This window comes from Gopherus flavomarginatus, chromosome 8, assembly GCF_025201925.1.
Source record: "Gopherus flavomarginatus isolate rGopFla2 chromosome 8, rGopFla2.mat.asm, whole genome shotgun sequence".
Classification (NCBI taxonomy): Eukaryota; Metazoa; Chordata; order Testudines; family Testudinidae; genus Gopherus; species Gopherus flavomarginatus.
In genome coordinates this window covers 33,781,369-33,801,418 of record NC_066624.1, presented here as the reverse complement: position 1 = coordinate 33,801,418, position 20,050 = coordinate 33,781,369, and the positions used below count along the sequence as shown (strand labels likewise).

The 20,050-nt window shown below is 42.4% G+C and overlaps 1 protein-coding gene across 3 annotated transcripts in view; it reads right to left on the bottom strand.

Annotated features, from left to right (window-relative positions):
• PCDH11X (protocadherin 11 X-linked) overlaps positions 1 to 19,495 on the bottom strand; it is a 970,783-nt gene extending 951,288 nt beyond the window's left edge. For all 3 annotated transcript variants that reach the window (XM_050965003.1, XM_050965004.1, XM_050965005.1), the window contains exon 1: positions 18,916 to 19,495. In XM_050965003.1, coding sequence (XP_050820960.1) covers positions 18,916 to 19,455 — 540 coding nt within the window. In that variant the 5' untranslated portion in view covers positions 19,456 to 19,495. The remainder of the gene's footprint in view (positions 1 to 18,915) is intronic.
• Between the last annotated feature and the right edge of the window lie 555 nt (positions 19,496 to 20,050).

The window sequence follows — 20,050 nt, the reverse complement described above, 5'->3', positions numbered from 1 at the left end:
CTTGGGAGCAGAATCATGCCTCCAGTCACTGACAGCACAGGAATGCTGCACCCCTTCTAGTTCCCTCCAGTTAAGGCAACTTCCAGAGCCAGAATAATTTGAGTCTGCTTTTCGAAATTACAGATTCTGTTAAATATATTTTGAGAAAAAGCACTAGTGCAGAACATGGGGATTTCCCTCTAGTGAAACAAACACCAATCTTTGGATATCCATTTCCATCTCCATTCTGATCTTTATGTTTCTAGAGTAGGCCAGATCAGTGGACCTTATTACATGAAGAAAAGACATTTTCAGGTAAGCAAAGATAGATACATTTTCCAATTCCTCATCATGCTAAGGTCCACAGATCCATTATAACAGGACTTTCACAGGAGAGTGTCTGTAAAGGTGGGAACCAGGATCATCCATTACATATGGACATCAAAATGTGATATATTATATCCTCTCCAACCCCTAGACACTAGGGAATGAAGAGTTCTCTCAAAAACATAGCATTAGCTAAAGACAGGATAACCAATATGTAGAATTTGGTGAATGTACGGCAAGATCGCCATGTGGCTGCATAGCAGATCTCAACACAAGAGACAGGACTACTCTGCCCTGAGATTATCAGTGTTTCTGGACAGAACGTTGATGCTTAACTAAAGAAAGACTATTTCTTAAATTTACTTTGATAATTAGTGCTACAAGCATTGTGGGACTACATATCTGATTTTAAAGTACAATATGGGGCTCGAAGAGAAAGTTATCAGAAAGTCTTCTTTAATGGATGGGAGGTACAATGACACCTCCTACTGGGTTTCAATCTGGATAGTGCTGTAAGAAGTAGAATGAGGTTCAAAAGTTGACATTGTGATCCTGTATGACCAAAAAAAAAAAAAAAAAAAAAAAAAGATGGTTGTCCTAAGGAAGCATTTCATGTTGTGAGTTGTACAAAATGTCCTTTTTTTCGAATGTGCAGAAAACATTACACTAGAGAGACTTGACCTTTTTGCTTGGACACTCTTATACACTCACAAAAAAGCCCTCCTGCAGGAACTCAAGACTATGTCTCACCTGTTAAAATGCTAGTTAAACTATGGACTTTGCACCAGCCAACAGAATAAGTTGTATTTGTTCATGTCCTTTTAGCATCCGTAAGAGAGATATCAACTTCATCACATACCCATTTAGAACCTATCTGATGCTGAATGGAATATTATTTTTGCAATAACAGATTTCTTCTGTGAAACAGGGACACTAGAAGCTCCAATCCTAAGATAATGAGGCCTGAGTGCCACAGCCTCATTGGCCAGAAAGGCATAAACAATATTACTCCTGCTCTCTTCTCATCTTTTGTATTGCAGTGGGAAAGCATATAGCGGAGACATTATCCAGCTTTGTGAGAATTCCTTCCCCACCTCACTTCCCAGGTCCTGACATGTGAAGATGCCACAGGGTACTTTATTGATTTATAATAAAAAAGAATATTTCTGGATCGACTCTGCTTAATCCAATTTCTACCATGTAAGTCTTGCTGTTTCTCTCTCCCTTGATGGGTAGGGCACCCAGAGATGGGAAACTTTGGTCTGCCCAGGACAGAAGACAATTTTCTCTCTGGAATAAAGCTGATTTTCGTGATTTATTTATGAAAACTGTATCAGGCCTGGTCTACAGTAGGAATTTACATCCGTCTAGCTATGTCTCTCAGGGGTGTGGATTTAGACATAGCTATTCCAACCTAACCCAGCGTACGCAGCACTGGATCGACAGAAGAATTCTTCCATCGACTTAGATATCACCTGTTGAGGAGGTGGATCTATGCTGATGGAAGAATCCCTCCCATTGGCATAGATAGTTAGTATCTACAATGAAGTGCTACAGTGGCATTTAAAATGTAGACATACCCTCAGACACATTGACTCTGACAAGTCTGTTATTATGCATGGAAGGAACAGTGCTTTGAAACCTCAAAGAATCACTGTGTTCCAGCTGGTGGATGCTGCTCTCTCTCTCTCTCATACCTATTCCCTGGCTTGAATTGGGATCTGACTGAGCCCGTTCCAGTACCCCCAGTTGGCATCAGACATAAGGATCACTCTCTGCTTGTTTAACTAATGGGTGGATCCCTTCAAAATAACTGATTCTCTACATTCACCAGTTGAGTGTTCAGGATATATACATTGGGACACTGATCTCTGCCAATAGATGTGATAGGTGAGGTGTGAAGGGCATCTACAATTACTGGTTTTATATGAATTCTTGTCCATTGAAGGACGCATGTAAGAGGATTCTCAACAGTCTCCAGTAAGAACTGGATTTCTGTTTCTGGGACACCATCCTTTTCCTTATGGCCATGATCTTCTTCTGTTACCTGACAGTATTAATCCTCAGCCCAAGCCTATGCCTGACTTCCCTAGCTCCCAATGTTTGTGTTCATCATGAATCAAAAATATTTCAGAAACGATATCACTCTGTGTGTTTGTTTCACCTTTCTCTGTACAGAGACTTGAACAGAAAAATTGTCCAGAAAGCAATAAAACTGAATATCCTTCTTCTTTAAAGCCAGTTTCAATACTATCATGACAATGGAAAAGTATTTTTTCAGTTTAAATGGTAATGATCCAAGTTGAAAAAAAGAAAATAGAAAAGAGCCATCCATATCCCATACAATATGCCACCCATATGCAAGATGGAGAAATTACATCTATATATAATTTTATTATAATTATAGTGGCCTACTGGTACTTCTCCCCTCATGGAGACAGGGAATGGAAAACTGCCTGTTCCTGGATCCAGCCATTCCAATCCTGCCTAGCTCCTTTCCTGCTAGTTGGAAGGCAGGCTGAGATGACCCCATCCACATTGCGCTGTGAGGGAGAAACAACATATTTCCGAACCAGACAGTGAGTAAGGGGGTGAAACACTGGACACTGATCTTTCCTTTTGCCTTTGGGTTTTCTCAGCCTACTTCTCTCCCTGAAACTGCAGGGGCACAAACTGCTGCAAATGCCTCATAGGAGAAACAGAGGTGAGGGGATAGTCTCCCTAAAAAGCAAATGCAGCTCTAGGACATGGCTGGGAATTAGATACAGTATTGAGCCAAATTATTAGTCTGTGATTTTCAATAAAACGTTGACATTTTCCTCAAAAAAAGGTTCTATATCCAGGAGGTCTGGCTGAGCAATATGTGGCTGGAGAGGAAACCAGGATTGGAGGGAACTTCAGGGGCAGGGCATTCCACTGCTGTCAGTGACCCAGCCCTGGTCTACACTACAGAATTACTACGGTATAATTACATCACTGCAAGTGAACAGGGTAAATTACCCATTGTAATGCATCCATGGACCTTAACAGCATGAAAAAAGGGCATCATGAACATTACTCCAAACAGGGTAGGCACTGTCTATCTTGTCTGCCCTGGAAAGCCTCCACTGGTTTGTACTGTCATTGAGCCACATTTCACACAAGGAGAGCTTTCCCTTGGAGTTTAAATGGTCAATAAAGTTAAAGCAAAACCAAAGTCAACAAAAACAAAGAAATAAATCTTCATACAAACAGGACAAAAAGGGTTTCCACAAAATATATGGAGATATACCTATCTCATAGAGCTGGAAGGGACCATGAAAGGTCATTGAGTCCAGCCTTGTACCTTCACTAGCAGGACAAAGTACTGATCTTCTGCTCCAGATCTCTAAGTGGCCCCCTCAAGGATTAAACTGACAACCCTGGGTTTAGCAGGCCAATACTCAAACTGCTGAGCTATCCCTAAGCCATGCCAACATGGTTTGTCTTTGCTTCACTGAGGTTCCATGGCTAGTTTATTCACTGCTAAACTCTGACTACCACAGAGATCCTGGGTTTAGGCCCTTTTCTTCTAGCAGAGTTCTCCCCTGCTTGTTAGTTTAATCCATTCCATCAGTGTTGCCTGGTAAGCCTTTTAAAAGTCAGTTAACCCACAATCTGCCAATTCTGGGATAGGACCTCTGCACCCTACCATAGTATCTTATAGCTTTTAAATATACATATATATACACACAATGTGTGTATATGTACACATATGCATATAAGCACACACAAAGAACAAGATGTTCTTTTTCCCCGTCTTGTTCTTTTTGCATTTTGATAACAGAATTTTTTTTTCCAGTGAAAAATTCTAAGTAATTGGAAACATTATTATACATCGTGAGTGTATCAATGACTACTTAGGGAAAAATCAGAGCTCCCACTACAACGAGAGCATAGTTTAAGCACTAAATTCATCATTGCCCTGTGGCCAGCTTGTCAGCTAGGCAGGCATAAAAAGGGCCATAGGGCAAGTGTAAGGACCTCCTGGAGAATATACCTGGTACAGGGAAACTCTGCACTTCTTCCTCAGCAGCCTCCAGCATGGGGAGCATTCCAGATAGGACAGGAATGGCCAGAAGAGTGAGGAGGCCAAAGTGCAGAAGGCATCACCAGGTTGCTCCTGTGCACTAGCAATTCTGCACCCCTATGAGGGCCCACATGGATCACTACAACAGGGCAGGTCCAATGTCTGTCCTAGTCTGGAGAATGAATCTGATTGGGGAGATGCAAACTGCCCTTTCTTGATCCCTTTTGCTTGTAAAATGAATTTAGCCCTAAATGAGAAAAATAAAAGTCCCTCACTCTAACCTAAGCAGAACCCATATTACCAATTAAAGCTTTTAAATTGCAAATGTGCTAGAGAAACTTAGATTCTTGATCTGTATTTTCATGCACTGCAGTTCATATTCTTTATATTATGGATGAGATCTTACAAATGTAAACAAACAAAAATCCTACATCCTGAATTTCGGACTGGATCTGACAACCACTGTCCCTCAGGCTATGTTTAAATACCTGAGTAGCACTGCATATTGACAGTCATAGAATTAAGAATGCAACTGATTGTTATTTGGGTAGCAATGAACCTTGAAATATTGTTGGTCAACAAGCCTTCTCCACCAATGAATCGGACTTAAAATTCAAAAAAGATTCTGCTGCAGTTAGTTCTGCTAGAAAATTTCTTAACTTGCTGATACCAGCAGAGTATGTTCATCCTTATTTGCAGCTCTATATGAGCTAATTCTCTGGAGTCTGAATAGGCATCTTCTACAATACAGTTATCCATCCTCTACAGTATGGGCTCCAGGAGGATTGTTAATAACAGATTCAGAAGGTGCATAATACTTAGGTATTAGTGGGTTACTGTATATTTACTAGGGACCTTTGATAACACTAGAGTAATGAAGTCAGAAGTTACCTAATCCTATTAGTGTCAAACTCTGTAATTTTCAATAAGACATGACAATATTAATAAAGGCCTGTTTACAAATGGAATGAGCTTAGTGTTGACAGTTCTTTCACAGAAGGTGGACTGTTGATAACAACCACCCCTGGCTTTCTGTGACCTACTTAAAGGGCCAGTATACCACTTCATTATCCTCCCTCATGCTGCTGGTACCAGTGTAAAAGAGCTCGTCCATATGAATTTCAATGTAGTCTGATTAGCTGCAGCACATCTTCTCCTTCAAGCCTGGTTTGAGAACATAAGTAAGGGTCACTGCTCTACATCCTTTTTCAAGAAATGAGAAGAGGGAAAACAGGCACAAACTGCAGATTAAAGCAGCAGGTTTTTGGGATATAGTATCAGACCTGACATACAGCTCTGTAGAGAAAATTCAATTTATTTTCCAGTTGGAATAAATTTACTCCATTAGCCTAGTATGTGTCATCGTGGGCTCTTTTTGCAGAGACATTAGCCATTCTCCTTTAATCTCTTGCTCAATATTCACAACAGTGTATGGCTCTGAGCAGCAATGGCATAAGGTGAAAAAAGATAGCCTCCTTTAGGCCATAAAAATTAATTTTGTATGTCCCCCTCTGTTTTCTCTCCATTGTTATTTTCCATTGCTCAATCAATTTGAATCAGAGCTGCTAGCTCTGTTCATAAAGAGTGATTTCATAACTCACATACAGTAAAGTTAGATTTAACTACAAATCCAGCCTCACTCTATAATCCTGGCATCACATGTAAAAACTTAATTCCTTAGGCTATGTCCACACTTACAGTGGCATACATATGCTGCACAGCCCCCAGCACAGAAATAAATACCTGCTCAGAGATAGCTCTCAAACAGCTCCAACAATTTCTATTTAAAATAGAAAATGATATGAAGTAAGAAATGCTACTATAACTCTATAATGCAGATATTTCAAGAGAAAATGCTATTATAATCATTTAGGGAATGGATATCACAAGCTGACATTCCTTTACATGAGTATATTGAGCCTAGGAGGGATTCCTTTGGGAAACACATCTCTAGCTGCATTAAAGGAACAAATGCCGATTAAATGCACCAGTCTGACATGAAGCATTGTTTAGATGTCATGGTCCTGATTCTGGCTTCTGCTAAGGCCCCACCACCCCTCTTCCACTGGTATAAAGGAGAAGTAAAGTCAGCTGGCCTGGATATCTGGTATCCCCTAGATTAGACTACAGCTGGCATAATGACTCTTCATTAGCATGTGGGAAACATAATCACAGGAGAGAAGGTGTCCTGAGTTTTGCCGCACTTCAACTATTCTCATCACAGCCTCTTGCATTGCCCTGGTCTATTCTAGTTTACACTGGTCCTGAGCCAGCCAGAGAATCTGAGGGGCCATCCTGGGGTCCACTCCCCTAAACTGCACAGTAGCTCAGAATCAGGGCTGATACCTTTACCTGTGGAAGGGGAGGATTTTCTTTTAAAAGAGATTAATATACAATCCACCATGAGAGAATTTAATTTCTTAAGTGATCTGAATCTGGATTTCTTCAATAATGCTAGTTAGGGTAAATCTCCAGCCCATGAGACTTTCCGGAGAGGAATATAATACTTAACATATAAAATTCCCATTACAGGCTTACCAAGCAATCTTCTCTTCCATTATTCCTTTAATTCACCTCTTAATAGACCCAGATGCACCACACTTTCTATAAAGCTCTCCTTTCTAGTTCACTAAAGAAACTCTTGAATTGTCAATCCGGAGAACACCTGTGCAAAGGATTCATGACTGTGACCTTACGTATGTGGTCAAACTTGTACATTAGAGCAATTTCCAGCTGATGAAACTTAGTATGACTCGTGCTGCCTCAATCAGCATGAGAGTTGTCCACCTGTGACAGCTGATGCTCGTGGACCACAGGAGAACCGTTTCCAGGATTATTTTTATTTTACTATTTATTACAGCACCTACTGCCATCTGTAGGTGCCTCAGTTGCAGAAACCACACATCCACACACACATTGCATAAGCTACTTGATTAAACAAAGCAAAAAACAGTCAGATAAATGACAGACAAAGGATTGCATTCCTAGGTGGGAACTGCAAGCTCTAATACTCACGAGGTGGTATTCACTCAAAGAACAAAGAGCAAAAGCTTGCCAGCCACTGTCATCTCCTTTGATATGGTATGTGGTGAGAAATGATCTCTCAAATAGCTGGTTCCAGGCCATCAAGGGCCTTATCACCAACACTGCACAATGCACCCAGAAGTGAGTGGGAGCAAAAGAGAGACTTGAGCACAGATGTTATGTGAGCAGCCAGACCTCTCAGGAGTTGTGGGTCATGATGACACCAAAATACTGAGTCCAAACTCTACTAGGGAATCCCATTATTCAAGTCTGTTCAGAGCAGGTGACTCTGGTTGTCATATTTTGCAGACCTCTCCCCGGAAAGAAATGAGCAGATGCAACCTCATTTTATTTTGGAACTTCAGTTAGGTTTCAGGGGCTCTCCCTAGAGCAAGTGATTTATTAACTTCACAACTCAGCCAATTCCCTATGAACCGAGGAGACAATCATTAAATTGAAACTGAAGAGAAATATGTAATGACGTGGTCTTGGAAGTGATGGCCTGAGCCTACGACAAGCAGATAATATGCAGGAATATGTATTCCGTTTGTCTTCAGAATCCCTAATTACAAATTACTCTGCAAAACAACGCTATAGAACCTTCTGCATACCACTGCTGGGATTAGTATTAAAGGAAAAAGAACGAATTAACAAAAAATAATCATTTCCAAACCCCAGGACCAGTCACGCAGTATCAGGCTGACTCCTTACCTTAGCATTTTCATCAAGAATAATATTCTTAAATATCTTCAGAGAAGGCAGACAAATATGGTACATCCTAACTTCAGAGCTAATCCTAGTGATTGACACCTGGTCTGAGTATCCAGGTTAGCCTAGACCAAGTGCGAGCAGCCATATTGCAAAGCCATATCTGAGTTACTGAGTCCTCAGTGGTGCTGCACTCATCTATGGTGTGTGATTTCTGGGAGTATATCCCATGGTTCTTTGTGCTGCAGAAAGTGGGATGCTCTATGATTCTTTTCCAGTGAACTGTGGGAGAATCTGTCTGGGAGAATCTGTCAGGGGAAACTGTGGCATCAGAGAACTAACAGCACTCAAGTGACTTAGCCAGTGTCTTCACTATAAAATGAAGTGGGTGCGTTCTAGCCTCAGTGAAAGCAGCATCTGGCCCCAACCCCCACACCCAGTTAATCCAGTTTCGCACAGTGACCCCTGTATTCACACCCTACATGCTGTTGTAATAATCTTTGTACAATATCAGAGGGGTAGCCGTGTTAGTCTGGATCTGTAAAAGCAGCAAAGAATCCTGTGGCACCTTATAGACTAACAGACATTTTGGAGCAGGAGCTTTCGTCGGTGAATACCCACTTCATCAGATACATGGAGTGGAAATTTCCAGGGGCAGGTATATATACGCAAGTAAGCTAGAGATAACGAGGTAAGTTCAATCAGGGAGGATGAGGCCCTGTTCTAGCAGTGGAGGTGTGAAAACCAAGGGAGGAGAAACTGGTTTTGTAGTTGGCAAGCCATTCACAGTCTTTGTTTAATCCTGAGCTGATGGTGTCAAATTTGCAGATGAACTGAAGCTCAGCAGTTTCTCTTTGAAGTCTGGTCCTGAAGTTTTTTGCTGCAGGATGGCCATCTTAAGGTCTGCTATTGTGTGTCCAGGGAGGTTGAAGTGTTCTCCTACAGGTTTTTGTATATTGCCATTCCTAATATCTGATTTGTGTCAGTTTATCCTTTTCTGTAGAGACTGTCCAGTTTGGCCGATGTACATAGCAGAGGAGCATTGCTGGCATATGATGGCGTATATTACATTTGTGGACATGCAGGTGAATGAACCGGTGATGGTGTGGCTGATCTGGTTAGGTCCTGTGATGGTGTCACTGGTGTAGATATGTGGGCAGAGTTGGCATGGAGGTTTGTTGCATGGATTGGTTCCTGAGCTAGAGTTACTATGGTGCAGTGTGCAGTTACTGGTGAGAATATGTTTCAGGTTGGCAGGTTGTCTGTGGGCGAGGACTGGCCTGCTACCCAAGGCCTGTGAAAGTGTCGGATCATTGTCCAGGATGGGTTGTAGATCCCTGATGATGCATTGGAGGGGTTTTAGCTTGGGACTGTATGTGATGGCCAGTGGAGTCCTGTTGGTTTCTTTCTTGGGTTTGTCTTGCAGTAGGAGGCTTCCAGGTACACATCTGGCTCTGTTGATCTGTTTCCTTATTTCCTTGTGCAGGTATTGTAGTTTTGAGAATGCTTGGTGGAGATTTTATAGGTGTTGGTCCCTGTCTGAGGGGTTAGAGCAGATGTGGTTGTACCTCAGTGCTTGGCCTTGGGTGGCAGGCCAGTCCTTGCCCACAGACAACCTGCCAACCTGAAACATATTCTCACCAGTAACTGCACACTGCACCATAGTAACTCCTGTCTTTGTCTAGGCACAGAGTATGGGCGGTGAGGCTGGGGACGGAAAGGCCTGCTTTGGGTCACCGGCGTATGCATGCCGAGAGAGCGCATTATGACCCTGTTGTCCTTCAGGCTTTGCAGCCTGGGGTCAGTCTTCTCCGAGAAGAGGCCTTTACCATCAAATGGCAAGTCCTGAATGGTATACTGCAGCTCCGGTGGGAGGTTTGAAACTGAAGCCATGAGATGCGCCTCATGGTAACACCCGAGGCCAGAGTTCTGGCTGCTGAGTCTGCTGCATCCAAAGAGGCCTGGAGGGAAGTTCTGGCCACCTTTTTCCCTTCCTCCAAGAGGGCAGCAAACTCTTAGCGGGAGTCTTGAGGGAGAAGCTCCATAAACTTTCCCACTGCCACCCAGGTGTTATAATTATAGCGGCTAAGCAAGGTCTGTTGATTTGCCACCCGGAGCTGTAGGGCCCCTGCCGAGTACACCTTGAGGCCTAGTAGGTCCATTTGCCTAGCCTACTTCGATTTCGGGGCTGGCGCCTGCTGGCCATAGCATTCCCTCTCATTAACGGACTGGACGACTAGTGAGCAAGGAGGAGGATGGACACACAAGTACTCGTACCCTTTAGAGAGCACCCATATATTTACACTTGACTTCCCTGGCCGCAGGAGGGATAGAGGCGGGGGACTGCCATATAGTATTGGCATTCACCTGGATGGTTCGAATCAACGGTAGGGCCACTCTAGTGGGGGCATCCGCCGATAGAATGTCCACTACCAGATCCTCTACCTCCGGGACCTCCTCCACCTGGAGGTTCATATTGAGTGCTACCCTCCTTAGGAGGTCCTGATGGGCTCTCAGGTCAATTGGAGGAGGGTCCGAGGAGGATGTTCCTGCCACCGCCTTATCTGGAGAAGAGAAAGAGGAGATGCTGGCGATAAGCGGGTCCTGTGTGGCCTCTTGCTCTTGGGTGACCTCCTGCTCCAGTGGAACTTGGGAGTCCGATGGGTGAGCTGGGGCTTCCTCCGCAGCAGTCAGAGGGAGACGGCTAACCGTCATCTCTGGCACTCGGTGCTCTGATGAGACACAGTGGGACGGAACTACTGGTACGCCTTGGGCCTGGTGGTATGCCCAAGGTGTCCAGAAAGACCACTGATGGGGTCCTTGGTCCTGGGCCTCTTAGAAGACTCTGGTGGGCACCTCAGAATCGTGGTCCTGAGCATAAGAGCTGTCCGCGTGGGAGGACACTGATGCATGTCTGGATGGCCACGGAGGTGCTGAAAAGCCCTAGGCAGAGTCTCTGTCTCTAGCAGACCTTGTTCTACTCGGCACCGGGGACCGGTACCGGGAGGCATACTGGTACCAGGAACGAGACTGGGACCTGCGACCGGAGTGGTGCCGGGAGGTCGACCAAGATCTCGAGGCTCAACATCGAGAGCAGCTACGGGAGTCACGGTGCCTGGAGCGGTGCCGGGAGCTGGAACAGTGCCGAGAGTAGTGGGCCGGCGAACGGGATACCAACCAGTACTGTGAGTGCGACTGGTACCGAGGAAGAGAACGCTGCGAGCGGCGTCGGGAGCGGGAGCGCTAACGGGACCTGGAACGTCTGCAGGACCGTGATCATGAATGGTGCGCTGCTCTGCTGTGCCGACAGAGGATGGTCTTATCAAGGCAGGCTTGCCGATAGACTGTATTACCTGCACTGGCGGTGCCGGTAGTTGAGGCAGCATCGACTCTGTCATGGCAATCCCTCGCCATTGAGAATGTCTCTGGCGTGGATGGAATAGTAAGCTCAACCACAGCTTTCTCGATCTCGGGGAGAGGAAGCGGTGCCAAGTCGACTTTGGTGCCGGTGCCGAGAGGCCTTGGCAGTACCGGCGCGGTCCGGTGCCGAGGAGGTGCTTCTGCCTGCCGATTGACCAGTGCTCAGTGCCGAAGGCGGAGGGGTAAGAGCCACTTCCTTTTTTGTTCTCGGCTTAAAAGCCTTGCAAATGTGACACTTATCTGTCAGGTGAGATTCCCCGAGGCACTTAAGGCAGGAGTCGTGTGGATCTCCTGTCGGCATCGGCTTATGATAGGCCGAGCACGGTTTGAAACCTGGTGAACCGGGCATGGGCCCCGGCACCAGGTTCGGGGAAGGGGCTAATCCCTGAATCCCTCTTAACTATACACTAACTATGAACAATAAAAATTAACTCTGAACTATATAACTTTGAACTATATACACAACAAAATAACTAGAGAACTATGAGTAGCTAGGGAGGTGGAGGTCAGTAAAACCGCACTCCACTGTTCCAACGACCGACACGGGCGGTAAGAAGGAACTGAGGGGCGGTTGGGTCGGCAGGGGTATATATCTGGCACCATGGCGGCGCCACTCCAGGGGGCGCCAGCCGACCCACCTAGTGTTGCTAGGGTAAAAATCTTCTGATGGACGTGCACGCAGCGCGCACACACCCTAACTGGAATGGATATGAGCAAGCACTTGAAGAAGAAGTTGATGTTATGAATACAAATCAGAAGTTCTGAGTTGTAGAAAGTTTATAAGGGAAGCAAAAGGCCACAAGGAGAAACCTGTGGCCTTAACCTGTGGTCAGGAAAGTTAAGGCCCATAAGAAGGAGTTTTTTAAACATATTAGGAACAAAAATAATCCTGACAATGGCATTGGTCTATTATTAGATGGAAATGGTAGAATTCTCAATAATAGTAATTAATAATGCAGAAAAGGCAGACGTGTTCAACAAAGATTTCTGTTCTGCATCTGGGAAAAAATCAGATGATATACCGTAATCTCATATATGGTGGTGATGATATTCTTTTCATTCCGCTAGTACCTCTGAAGGATGTTAAAGAGAAGCTAGTAAAGTTGCACATTTTAAAGTCAACAGGTCCAAATAACCAAATAATGGACAGTTAATGTTGATTTTCAGTAGTCTTGGAAACTGGGAAAATTCCAGAAGACAAATAAAACCAATGTTATGCCAATTATTTGAAAGGATAAATGAGATGACCCAGATAACTATAGGCCTTTCAGCCTGACAACAAACCTGGGCAAGATAATGGGGCAGCTGATACAGGACTCAATTAATAAAAACATTTAAAAGGGTAATACAATTTATGCAAATCAACATGGTTTTGTGGAAAATAGATCCTGTGAAAACTAACTTGATATACTTTTTTATGGGATTACAAGCTTCACTGATAAAAGAGATAGTGTTGACATAATATACTTAGACTTCTCTAACGTATTAGATTTGTTAGTGTATGACATTTTGATAAAAAACTAGAATGACATAAAATTAACATGGCACACTAATTAAATGGATTAAAAATTGGCCAACTGATAGGTCTCAAAATGTAACTGTAAATGGGAAATTGTCATTGACTAGGTATGTTTCCAGTAGGGTCCCACAGGGATCAGTTCTTGGCTCCACACTATTTAACATTTGTATCATTGACTGGGAAGAAAACATAAAATCATCACTGATAAAGTCTGCACAAAAATTGGGAGAGTGACAAAGAAGAGGACAGGTCACTGATACAGAGCAATCTGGATCGTAGTAAACAAGGCACAAGCAAACAATATGCATTTTAATACAGCTAAATGTAAACATATTAATCTAGGAACAAAGAACATAGGCCATACTTACAGGATGTGAGATTCTGAAAAAGATTTGTGGGAAGGGAGATAATCAGCTGCACATGAGCTCCCCTCTGTGATGCTGTGGCCAAAAGAGCTAATGCAATCCTGGGACGCATAAACGGGAATCTTGAGTCGAACTAGAGAGGCTATTTTACCTGGTGTCCACAACTCAAGAATTAAGTTGTTAAATTGGAGAGAATTCAGAGAAAAGTCACAAGAACAATTAAACGATTAGAAAACATGCCTTATAGCGATAGACTCAAGGGGATCAATCTATTTAGCTTTGCAAAGAGAAGTTTAAGAGGTGACTTGATTAAAGTCTATGCATCTACACAGGGAACAAATATTTCACAATGGGGCTCTTCAGTCTAGCAGAGAAAGGTAGAACATGATCCAGTGGCTGGAAGTTGAAGCTAGACAAATTCAGACTGTAAATAAGGTGTAATTTTTTTTAACAGTGATAGTAATTAACCAAAGGCCATGGTGGATTCTCCATCATGGACAATTTGTAAAACAAAATGGGATTTTTTTCTAAAAGATCTGATCTAGGAATTATTTTGAGAAAACTCTATGGCCTGTGTTATACAGGAGGTCAGTTAGATGATTACAATGGTCCCTTCTGGCCTTGAAATTTGTAAATCTATGAAAGTGCTGTGTCTATGTCTAAATTAGAATAGCAAATTCCTTTGGCTACCAGCAGAAAATGACTTGCATAACTGTATATTTTCTTAGAACGTTCTTAGAAAAAAGGGAACCTAACTTACTATGTGCTGCTAAAGTGTTATATTCTAAAATAGTGCAACCTATTGAAAACCTATCTGAAGTAATTAGTAATGTATTCTTGCAGTGTCTGACCAATTGCAATTGCTACTGCACTAACAGGATTGGCGAAAATTTTTTACAACCTGCAAACAGTCTCTTAGGCAGGATAACAATGTGTGTGATTTATTTAAGTCTATCTAGATGCTATTTGTTCTGCTAGATTCTGGTCCTTTATGCAAATATAAAAACAGTCTTTTTCTGAAACTCAGTCAGCACTTCTCCTATCTGTCCTCCCTACAGCCTTCTCTAAGCAAGCACCACAGGAAGTAACACACAGGATAGATGGAACTGCCTGCCTGTTAGAGTTCAGATACTTCAAACACTAGTACAGTTGAAGCAGAGAGTCAGTTATAAAGTTTTAATGTGTTTTACAATGAATCACTTAGCTATTTATTAGAAGTTCTTGCCTACTGAGGCACATCCTAGAAACCTAGAAAAAATGGACAGGAAAGAGGGGGTTGGATGCTAGCCTCAGATGGTCAGTATAAGCTTTCTAAAAGGAAATCTCTATAAAATTTCTGTGCAGAACACTAGACAAATTAAATCCTGCATTAGAAGAGTATAAGTAATGGCCTCAATCTTGCAACGAGTTCCATTGGAGCATATTCCTGTGCTTGTGTGGAGCTCACTGCAGGAACTGGGTCAAATATACTTACCTGGAAAAACTATTCCTATTTAAAATTAGATAATTAGTTACCAAGGTGCTAACTACATAGATTTTTAATAATAGGCAATAGATTCAAATAATGATTTGTTCTGTTTTATCAAAAATGCACTGAGCATACTCTTATATCAAAATGACTTTGTAACTGATTAATAATGTATTTTGCAATATTCTAATGAATTAGAATGCAACAATTTTGACTGCTTTTACCTCATCTGGAGAGGTGTAATGCTATCATTACTGTATATTAAAGGCAATCACATATATTGAATGCCTTTAACAGTATAAATGTTGAGGAAAGCAGGTACTGCTGAAAAATCATCTGAAAGTAGTCATATTTCCAACCAGAATTAAGACTGCTTGAAAACCTGGCTATTAAGGACCTTAAGCAGTTCAGATGAGTTCTGAGTGTGAGGTTGTTTCACAGATAAATATTTATGTAGCAATAATCTTCTCCACGTATCACAAATAAACTCTGCACTCAAGCAGGCAGCAAGTAAGGCTTAGCTAAAATATTAAAAAGTAAAATGTCAATAAAGGGCTAGAAGTAGATAATGCCCTGGAAGTACTGTACAGCTTGTGGTTGTTGCAAATGAGTTGCAAATTGGTTGTTGTGTTTAAATCTAGAACAACACAGCCACTTTGTTGCAGTATATTTACTACACAGTCACTTTGTTGCTTCTGCAGGCTGAGTCCACTGCACACACCAAGGGTTTGCATCTCTCTATACCCGCCACAAACTCCATGTGTACCAAACTCCCAACCTTTCTATTTGAGGGACTCCCTGCAACTCTCCATCCACCTCAATTAAAAGCAGCCTCAAAGCTACTCTAACTTGTGCTCAGACTGCCCATACCTCCCCCCGCCTCCCGTAAGAGCTGTGATCAGCTGAGAATAAGAGAGTATAGCAAGAGCAACAATGCCCTGGCAGCATCCTGACCTCAGACCCTGGGACATCCTCTGAGTCAGATGCTGCATTCATGGTACAGAGGGAAGGGTGTTATAGAACCACCCCAGCCCAGGGATCCCCCCTCCTGATGCCAGTAATAGTCACCAGAATGTGGATGCACTACTGATGCAGTATAACGGGGCCCAAGGGTAACAGAGAAATTATTCCCACTTCAGTAGGATTAAAATAAATATTTTCAGGTCTGATTTCTCAGCCCTTATTCAGGCAAAATTCTCACTAAAGTCAGTGCAAGCTGACATTGATCATGGAACTGCTAGACCAAGCCTACCTAAAATTTATTCTTTATACCATAAAAGGCATGTTGCTTTCTGCTCATGGTTCTGTTATCACCTCGATACTGATAGACTATTTTCTCCTCTTAAGAATAGCTCCATTATTTAACTAGGTTTAAAAGTTCAATTTACTGGGCATAATTCTGATCTCAATTTCTCAAACATAACAGGCATCGCCACTGTTATAAAGAAGGTAGTATGGTGTAGTTGGGAGGAGAATTTGGTCCACTGAACGCTATTTGGTAGAACTGCTCTTTTTCTTTTTAAAAACAGATACCACATTTGTTCCACATTGTTTCTTGGCTGGGACCAAGGAACAATGTGGGGTGTTCTGATGTGGATGCTCACACATTGAAATTGTACTTTCATTACTCTTTTTTTTTTAAATTGCAAGTTGTCCATTAAGTTTGTTAGTTAATTCTCTTAAGAACGTTGCAATGCATAGTAAATGTACTGGCTGATTTCTACAGATACCAATATTCACATTGGTTTCCCTTTATTAACAAGGTTTTCATTCTTTCTGAATTCTCCAAAGCCTCTTTTATTTTTCTTGCTAAAGGCTAGGTTTTATAACAAAGGCAATTCAGTAGCTCAGCCATTTTAGAGTCACCATTAATGTCATTCCCTCCTCATTTATTAATGGGTCTACTACCACTCCAGTATTTCTTTTTTCCCCCCATGACATAGTTGTTAAAGCCCTTCTTTTTCCCCTTTAGCCAGCCTCAACTCATTCTGCTTCATTTTCTTCAGAAAAAATGTTAAGATGAATTAGATTTCCACCCAGCACTGCAACATTGAGGGTCATTTTAAATAAATCATTTTCCATTACCTATTTACTGTAAATCCACCTAAAACCACAGTTAACAAATGAAGATCACCAATGAATCACAATAACACTTTCCTCTCAAAATATGCCAGACTTGTGATGACTTTTTGAAAGTCAAAAGATTACTCTATTAACACCTCCAATGCCATGAGCTTCTGCATGCCCAAGGCGTGTGAAGCCTTCCCATTATTTTTAACGAGCAGTCAGGACCTACACAGCCTACGTCCACAAGACCACAGAAGTGCCCCTTTGTTGCCTGTGCATCACAGATCCTAAGTGTGTGAGAAATTTAAAAGGAATGCTGCTGCTTTTTAACAGCTTTCCATAAAGACAAGTGATAATTTCCTCCCTTTGTCATTAGCTAGTATCCACTTCACCTCAAGTAATTCAGGCAGTAAGCTACTTTTAAAAAAACTAAAATTAAGCAGTATTTTATTTTTATTAAATTGCTGGCAAGTACCAGTCTCAGTGTTTGTTAGATATCTAGCCAGCCAAATGATGCAATAGCCTGCATCCATTATGCATTCTTGCAGGAGGCGGCCAGTAAATCAGGATGCTTGCTGTCGAGAGAGACTGTCTAGTGAACTGTGCAGAGATATGCCCAAGTCCTTCAGGGAGCAGGAACATTTTCAGCCTCTCATATGCTATTCCAATAGGTTTTAGGATTTAACTAGTTTTTGTTTTGAACTCTCCAGTTAAGGACACCCATATACAGAGAAACCTTCACTTGAGAGCCACATAACTTTATGTCAAACAATTATCTGCCTGCAATTGTCTCCTTGCAGTGACCATAAATCTTCCTCATCTATCTCCACACACTTACATTTTATTCTTTTATTCTCTATTCCACATCTATCTGCATTTCAGCCCATCCCCTCTCATTGCCAAAGGAGAGAGAAGCTGGTATTTTCCAGTACTTTCTGATATGTAATGTCAAATGCCCTGCTTGTTACAAGCAAATTGGCATTGTTACAATGGCCACTGAGAATAACGTAACTCCCCTCCCCTCTCTCCCCCACAGACCTACCCAATCATTAGAGAAACAATCTGATCAAGTCAGTTCAGTGGAGGGACTAGTCATTCCTTCTTTGGAAGTGCTCATCTATATCTGTCCTTTTATGTCCACTTTACAGGTCTCTTTTGTTCTTTCAAATGCCTCACTGCCAGGGCTGCTAATCATATGCACTAAGCACATGCTAGCATACGGGCTGTTTACAAAATGTGTGTGTATATATGACAAAAAACAAATAAACCTTCCTTCTTGACAAATAAAATTGCTATGAGTTGGAAACCTCTATAGTACACCTTCTGTTTACTGGGCCAGATCTTTAGCTGATGTAAATCATTATAGCTCCACTGCCACCAGTCGAGGATCCGACCAATAATCTTGAAAGTTTTCTTGATGCATTTATGGGTCAAATTCTGATCTCAGATGCACAGGAGTAAATCTGGAGTTATTCATGCTTTACACTAATATAACAGAGAGTCAATGAACCTTCCTTGTGTCTTTTATAATGGAAAAAGGTTCCCCTGGGCTGATTTTCCACTGTTCAAATCTAATTTGCAAGCAGTAGGAAGAATTTAGTCCATCGCAAGCTCTTGTAAACATGCCTGTCACACTGTGATTGGTGAGTAAATGCCTTAGTGGTCTGAGAAGACTTTTGGCCCGTTGCATAAAAATCATATACCCCTTAACAGATTGGTGGACACTTAGCACAGACATACATGCACATCATGTTATTTATCAGGTAACAGTGTGCACACATACATATATACACAGATCTTCACAAAGTGATAACATGATGTGCTTTAAATAGGGGCACACACTTAACATTTTAGGACAAATATGGTGCATCTCTAGGATGGCAATATAGGGTACTTCTGCATTTCAGTGATCTAGTGAAGACCAGCAAAGTTTGTGGACTAGTAGTGACATCAAAACACACAGTACTATGGAAGAATAAAAGACACCCACCTTAAGAAGTTCATAATGCTGAATGCCATTCACTCCAATGTCAGGATCGACGGCAGAAGGGACAGAATAGCGGGAATTAATGGCTGTGTTCTCAGGAATGGAGATGTTAATGACTGTTGAGGGGAAAAGGGGAGCATTGTCATTGATATCCTCTATCAGGAATCTGATCTTGACCAGTCTGAAGACTTCATCAGGCAAAACTGCTACCTCCACCTCATAAAAGCAGCGGTTCTCACTAAAAATGCCAGAGCACAACTTCTCCCGGTCTATGCGGTTGGCAGTAGTGAATATCTCACCAGTGTTTTCCTCCACCCGGACTAATGGCACATCCCCAGTCTTATACACAAGCTTGAACTGAAGAGGTGATGAAAGGGACACATCCGGGTCCAGTGTCAAGTTCAGATCCTTAAGCAAATTGCCAATCAGGACATTTTCCGGCAGTTCTTCCCTCACAGTATAATTCTTCTCTTGGGCACCGGACTGAAATACAATGCAGGCTAATAAGACTGCCAAGAGGTAGGTTCCAGACAGCAAGTCCATCTCCAGAATGGCTAATGAGTTCTCCTGAAGAACACCAAGAGTAGCTGGAAAAGAAGAAAGAAAGGAAGAGATTATTAAAAAGCCCTAAAGCAGCACGCCAGCCAAATGGTGGAAATGCAAAAGCCAAGTGATTTGAGAATCATTGCAAAACTAGGTCAATGAAATGCTATCTTTTACTGTGACCATTTTTACATAAAACGAGCAGCAATAAAGCAGATAATCCCTTATATCTGCTTTTTGTTGTTCCCACTTCATAAATGTTGAGTTCAGAATGTGAAGAATGGATCCTCCAAAAATACAAGGGTCCCCATGAGAGAGTGTTCTTCCCACTCTCTGCTCCCAAAGACAAATCCTCCTTTCCAGCCCTCCCTCAGCCACATTGGTACTCATCTTTCTCTCACTCCCAACTCCTTGATCTTGTTCCCTAGCGAGGCAGCCAAGTCAACCTCATCTCATCTCAGCAGGTGGTTTGCAAGCTGCTGGGGTGGGCTAATTCACTTCTGCATATGGATCTCTGCAGACCACAGAGCTGGGATACAAACCGTACTGCTCTTAATCCACCTCTGAATTTCGCATAACTAAAACTACATTACAG